This window comes from Rutidosis leptorrhynchoides, chromosome 7, assembly GCF_046630445.1.
Source record: "Rutidosis leptorrhynchoides isolate AG116_Rl617_1_P2 chromosome 7, CSIRO_AGI_Rlap_v1, whole genome shotgun sequence".
In the NCBI taxonomy this organism is placed as follows: Eukaryota; Viridiplantae; Streptophyta; class Magnoliopsida; order Asterales; family Asteraceae; genus Rutidosis; species Rutidosis leptorrhynchoides.
Genome location: NC_092339.1, coordinates 362,963,696 through 362,969,872, shown reverse-complemented (window position 1 = coordinate 362,969,872; position 6,177 = coordinate 362,963,696). Strand labels below are relative to the sequence as shown.

General features: G+C 35.5%; 1 protein-coding gene across 1 annotated transcript; it reads left to right on the top strand.

Moving 5' to 3' along the window:
* Positions 1 to 557: 557 nt before the first annotated feature.
* Positions 558 to 2,170, top strand: LOC139858879 (uncharacterized). Its single transcript, XM_071847718.1, has 2 exons — positions 558 to 759; positions 1,510 to 2,170. Exons 1-2 carry the CDS (start codon positions 689 to 691, stop codon positions 1,880 to 1,882), a joined length of 444 nt encoding a protein of 147 aa, XP_071703819.1. The 5' UTR covers positions 558 to 688; the 3' UTR covers positions 1,883 to 2,170.
* The last annotated feature ends 4,007 nt before the right edge of the window (positions 2,171 to 6,177 follow it).

The window sequence follows — 6,177 nt, the reverse complement described above, 5'->3', positions numbered from 1 at the left end:
ATATTAAATTGATAAAATCGTCTTTAGATTACCATTTCATTTGATATCTAACGAATATCCATTAACCCGTCTAATCAATCGGATATGGATATGGACGGAACTAAAATTAAATGGATATGGATATGGATATGGATGAGCAAAAATTAAATGAATATGGATGTGGATATGACGTCATCCGATCTATATCCGATCAATTGCCATCCATGGCGACAAGATTGTAATGATTCGCGTCCAACCCCACATCAATGATTTTTAACCATCGTTCAAAAAGGAAAAAATATATTTATGAAAATTATTTTTGTTTAAATTTATGAACAATATTGATAGTATTACATTTGTAGTTTTAGAATGGAAACATGAATTACCCAAAGTTCGCTAATTAACGCAAAATAGGCAAAATAAATTGTAAATTGTACATAAATAATAAAAGAGCAAACTAACTAACCTTTTACTCCGTAACCGTTTGTTAGGCTTTGCCAAATAACTAATTAATATTAGGGCAAATGTGTAAAAATTGAAAGTTGAGGCCAAAAACGTGTGGTAAATGTTTAAGGGTATGGGAGCATATAAAATAAAATAAAAGGCTCGTAGAGCAATTACCTTTTACCATTTATTTTTTCTACCAAGTCCAAGGAGTCAATTTGCTCTCAGTCAAAATTAGGGTTTTCGAAATTCCGTTTCAATTTCAATGGAAGACGATTCGAATGCAGTAAGTGGCGATGCACTTGCGATTAAGATTACGGATGATTCTGTTGCGATGTAAGCTATCTGCATCTTCTCTTATATCTATAATCCTTTGTATATTGTTCGTATGTATATGTATATGTATATGTATATGTATATGTATATGTATATGTATATGTATATGTATATGTATATGTATATGTATATGTATATGTATATGTGTCTTCAATCTTCATTGAACTGCTATTTTAAATCTGGACGTATTCTTCTGTTTCTGCTGGTGATTATATATTATAAATGATGATAATATCAATCTCATTATAGTGCTATGCTGTTATTATTATATGGAGTATGGAGTTTTTCATCATATGAATTTAATTATCTAAAAATTTATTACTCCATTATTACGATTATTTACCAATTGTTCGTATGTATATGTATGTGTGTCTTAATTGGACTGCCTTTTTAAGTCTGTACGTATTGTTATAATTTTCTGTTTCTGCTGGTGATTATATATTATCAATGATGATAATGTCAATATTATTAAAGTGATATGCTGTTATTATTATATGGAGTATCGAGTATTTCATCATATGAATTTCATTATCTAAATATTTACTACTCCATTATTACGATTATTTACCAATTGTATCTTGTTATTTTGCTTATGCTGGATTTTTTTCCACTGATCAAATATTCTGTTGATTATTTGTGTATATTTATCATATAATAAAGGGATTCCAGTAATTTTTCCATTGAATATGCGAACAAGTTAATTGGCGTCATATTCTGATTTACTTGTTTGTATTTTTTGATTATTGTCAGGACTAAGAGTGCTAAAAGGGTTAAGAAAGGCCCTGAATCTTTTGGTGATACCGAGCGCTGGCTTTTTCTCTTCCATTACTATACGATGCTGATCGTTTTTCAAGCAACGAATTATGGTAAAGAAGAATCTCGATTTGAAGACTTACCATTCTTGACTAGGTCCTACGTGTGTGCATTTCTCTTATATGGAGTAACATCAATTGTTCAGTGGGCTGTTCACGACATGAAAAATTTGGCTGCTGAACCCTTATCCTGGCCCACTAATGCCTTTGAGCGGTTCCTTGACACCTTTTTATGGTTCGTTTGGCGATTTTCTTCCATCTACGCTTCTGTTAGTCTTCTTGTGATGCTCATCCATGATTATATTGCTTAGGGGCATATTATGGTTAGTTTTAAAAAACAGTAGTATTGTGAAGCATCTTTATGCTATTAGTTAGACCTCTATCAGCAAATAGACCTATCATAGTACGAAGTTATCTAGTTCCTGTTATATAGTTTCTGTATGAAGCCTAAGACAAACTTCCAAATTATTGAATATATTTTGTTTGGAAGCAGTTTATCTACCTTCTGGTAGGGGTATAATTGTCTGTTTGTTCAACTTTTTCATACCCTGCCTATTAGCATATTGGGTACAGTTGTTGGTATCGTTTTGTGTGGTTATATGAAGATTTATTGTGTTTGATGCATTTTATGAGATATGCAATTACTGTTTTAAGTTAATTAACAGTTCTAAGGCCTATTTAAACAATGTGCAGTAACATTTACACGTGCTGCAAAACTTTAATGTTGGTTTGTTGCAAGGTTGGAGAATTCGCATCTCGGGGAGATCTCGTTTGGACTTTTTAGGGAGATCTCGGCATCTCGGAATAATCTCGGGGAGATCTCGGACGTTGACTTTATAGTTTTTTTAATAAAAATATACATAAAAACATAAATATATGTATATTTATATACGTTTTTACGAGATTTTAGAAAAATATCCAAGAAATGAGCGAGAAAATCTTAGAAATTACGAATTTTACAAGAAAATCTTACAAATTAGCAAGAAAATCCGAGAAGTCATGGCTTTCACTATGTTTGACCCCGTTGACCAAGAAATCTCGGGAGATGAACATCTCGTCTCGGCTGCCTTCTAAAAACGAGATCTCGGGGGAGATCTCGGGGAGATCTCGGGAGATTTACAACACTGGTTTGTTGTCATGCAAACTAGCATACTACTTCAACATATGCACTTATTTGTGTATTATGTATGTCGTATCTTCTTTCCTTTATATATTGGTACTTTGGTAGTGATGAATTGTGGATAGTAGTATTGGAAAACCTTAAAATTCTTGAAGTTGTCTTATCGCAACTATAGGTAATGTCTGGTGGACCAAGTTACTAAAAGGAGATAAGGTGTAACCATATATGAGTCTTTCAGGTGATTTCCTACACACCAGGCAAGTTGCATTTAACTTAAGCTACTCATCTGTACAATCCAAATGAAAATAATGGTTACATTAAGGAACTGTTCTTAATGCCTCTCTAGGTTCATATTTTGTAAGGCATATCACACATGTATCATCGTCTTTAGGTAGTCTATGACTCTCGCTAAGTATTGTTTTCTTGTACGACTAGATTGTGGAGAGCGTATGAACAGTTGTAAAATCTATAGCTTCGTATACTACTGCAATCGAAAGGTGTCCCTGTTAGATTAAACTCTGTTATTCGTTTCAGCTGGCAGAACTCGGGATTAATGTATATGATCTACAATGCATGATTTGAGTTTAGCTTAGATATAGAATCAGAAGATATATAAATTGTGAATTATTCTACTTTTTAGAAGCCAATAGTTACATTACATGTACACTGTTGGAGATTTTGTTGACGATGTATGAGCGTGGCAAGCATAACCCAAATGGAAAGCTTGCAGCAGCCTCTGAATAGCTCACATCTACAACTAGGAAATAAAACAGCAGCAGTAATCTAGCATAAATACATGACTAACTTAGCTAGCCTATTCCTAATCTATCAGATGGTATGACTTTAACACTTCTCGGATTCGTTAACCAGCTTTTCCAATCGATTTTCCCTTTTTATTAATCTGCTTGAAACCCGTTCGAAACTTTGAAGTTCAATCTCGTTCAGGGACATTGCACTACTCAAGGGCTCTTTCCCATGTACCTTCATGTTTCGATTTTTCATAAATAATATACCTACTTATCCATGTGATTGCTTGGCAAATCTGTTTGCCAATTGTTGTTCATAAGCTGCTTCCTTGCCCTTTGAAGCCCTTTGAACAGATCATCAGAACTTCTCTTGGTTAAAGATCCCACGTTCGATCATATAACCCTGTTATTTATATATATTTTTTTTCTTTCCCGTCTTGAGTCTATAAAGCCCGCTATACCTGTCACATAGTAAGCTGGAAACTAGCCGCCTCTCATTCCAGAAAAGGGTGAGGGATCCGTCTGAAATGGACCTTTTATAAAAGGATGTAAAACTGATGCCAAGTGAATCAATAGGGCTCTGCTTATTTTTATTATATTTTGCCAGGCGGAGTCCTTTTGCTTCACATTATTAATTGTAACATGAAAACCCAACCTGCCTTCTCTCACATATATATACTTTTTATGATGCGAACCCAATAGGCTTCGGTTTCATTGTGATACCTCGACCATCATTTACCCAATAAAGCTAAGTTAGCCCGCTCGATTCATACAGAAGTAAGATGCTATCCCACTTAATTCAAGGAATATTTGAGGGAGGTTTCTTTACTCTATTTTGAGAACTTTCTTGACGTTCTTTTATTTTTTTCAAAAAAAATGCAACTTGCTCTTTTGACACTAACCTATTTTTTATAAGCTGATGCAACCATCTCGTTTAGTCATTCTATATTCAGCCATGAGTCGAATACTCTTGTGGGTTTAGGACCATAATCAGTGTTGTTGTCTCCCAAAACAATGAGACACACGAATCTCCTTTCAAGTACACCAGCTGAGAGTCCATCCCACATATTGTTAAACGATCGAGCTTGCTGAATTTTGTTCCATCATCGCTTACTCTCGTGTATATTCTGCCACCTAATGGAACTTCAATTAGCCGTGCCTTATCGATAAGCTCGTTAATAAGTGCCGCTCTCTTTTCAATGAATATACTATTCTTCCTTTCATATCTATATCGTACTTTGTTGAAATCGCCACAAAAAACCCAAGCTACTTTAGTAATCTGCATTGCGTTTTCAAGGTTTTCCCACATTTTAGACTTTAAATCATCGTTGTGAGGACCATACACGTTCACTATAATTGTTTCCATAGAATGCCCAACCCACAATCCCTTAACCGCTATAAAAGTATCTTTTTAGACTGCTTGGATACATTAATGATGTTTGCCAAGTTATCTTAGTTGGGTATAACCCACGTGTTCGTTGAATTGGCGTCTCCTTCGTTGGTTAAGAATGTAGAGAAGGAGATTAAGAACAACATTAATTCCGATTCCTTTTCCACTCGGGTTAATGAAATTGATGACTTCAACGACCTTGATCGGTTCTATTTTAAAAGGTTCCCATCTTATTTGTTATCTAAATAAAACCGAGCGGTTTGGTTTGGTGAAGAAGTACCGATACTTGAACTTGAATTCAGAGACGGTGGCTTTGATAACGAGGTTCCTGGATCGCTTGTTATGGGACCTTCTATCAGCATGGCACCATACGTAAACCACCTGCAAATCGTCAACCATGCGCTTCGAGTTCAAGCCAAGTCTATACCCTCGGAGATCGTGGAAGATACGATTGAGTTAACCATTGAGACGGATCAACCCCTTCCTGTTTTGGGTGATAATGTGGTTGGTGACATTTCGGGGTCTGTTTGTTGCTACCTCAAGCGATGATGGAGTTCCAAAAGACTCACCATTGGTTCGGCCATTTCCGAGGATGTTTTGGTTGGAATCCTACCAACTTCCTTTACGAAATTTGAATCGGTTAACCTTCTTGAAGATATTGCCGATGATTTTGTTCCGATTACTAAGTTGATTGGCGATCCTTCCTTGGGGCCCGGGGGTGTTGATAATGTCTAGAGTAAGGATATGAGCCGATATGAGACTGTTGGTTTGATGATCCCTAATGATTTCAGTAAGAAACCAACTATCGAGGAGTCGAATGTTAAGGCTCCCCTTGCTGGGTCGTATAATCCTTTTGTTGCTTTCGATGCAATGATGAACGAAATGAAGGGTGAGAAGGTCAATGACATCCTTATCAAGTCGAGCGACTCGCATGTGGCCCCAGTTAAAGGTAAGAAAATAAAGAAAACGAATGCCGTTTCAGCGGGAAGAAATGAGAAATTTTACAGAGTTCGCTAAAGGCATTTTAGTGCGTGTTCGATGATTGCTTCCTTTGCTTTGTATTACTTCCTTAGATAGCTTTTAATCTTGTTTTTTAAGTTTAGATTGATTCCCCTCTTTTCTTCCGTTTTGTATGTTTCATTTGCTTGTGGTGGTTTGTTTTAGCACTTGTTTTTAGGTTTAGTTGTGAGCTCTCGTTAGGTTTGATTGTTTTTTTGTCGAGCTCGGTAATTTTAATAGCGTTCTGTATGTTTAGGAGCTTTCATCTTTTGATTAAGTTTTCTATTGTTTATAAAAGTTTAACCTTTTTTTGGGAAAAAAATAAGAAAGTGAGTACTCATAACTCAATTC

Coding starts and splice junctions, on each gene's coding strand:
- LOC139858879 (XM_071847718.1), top strand. CDS start 689: ATGGAAGACGATTCGAATGCAGTAAGTGGCGATGCACTTGCGATTAAG. Junction 760..1,509: donor ACGGATGATTCTGTTGCGAT/GTAAGCTATCTG, acceptor GATTATTGTCAG/GACTAAGAGTGCTAAAAGGG.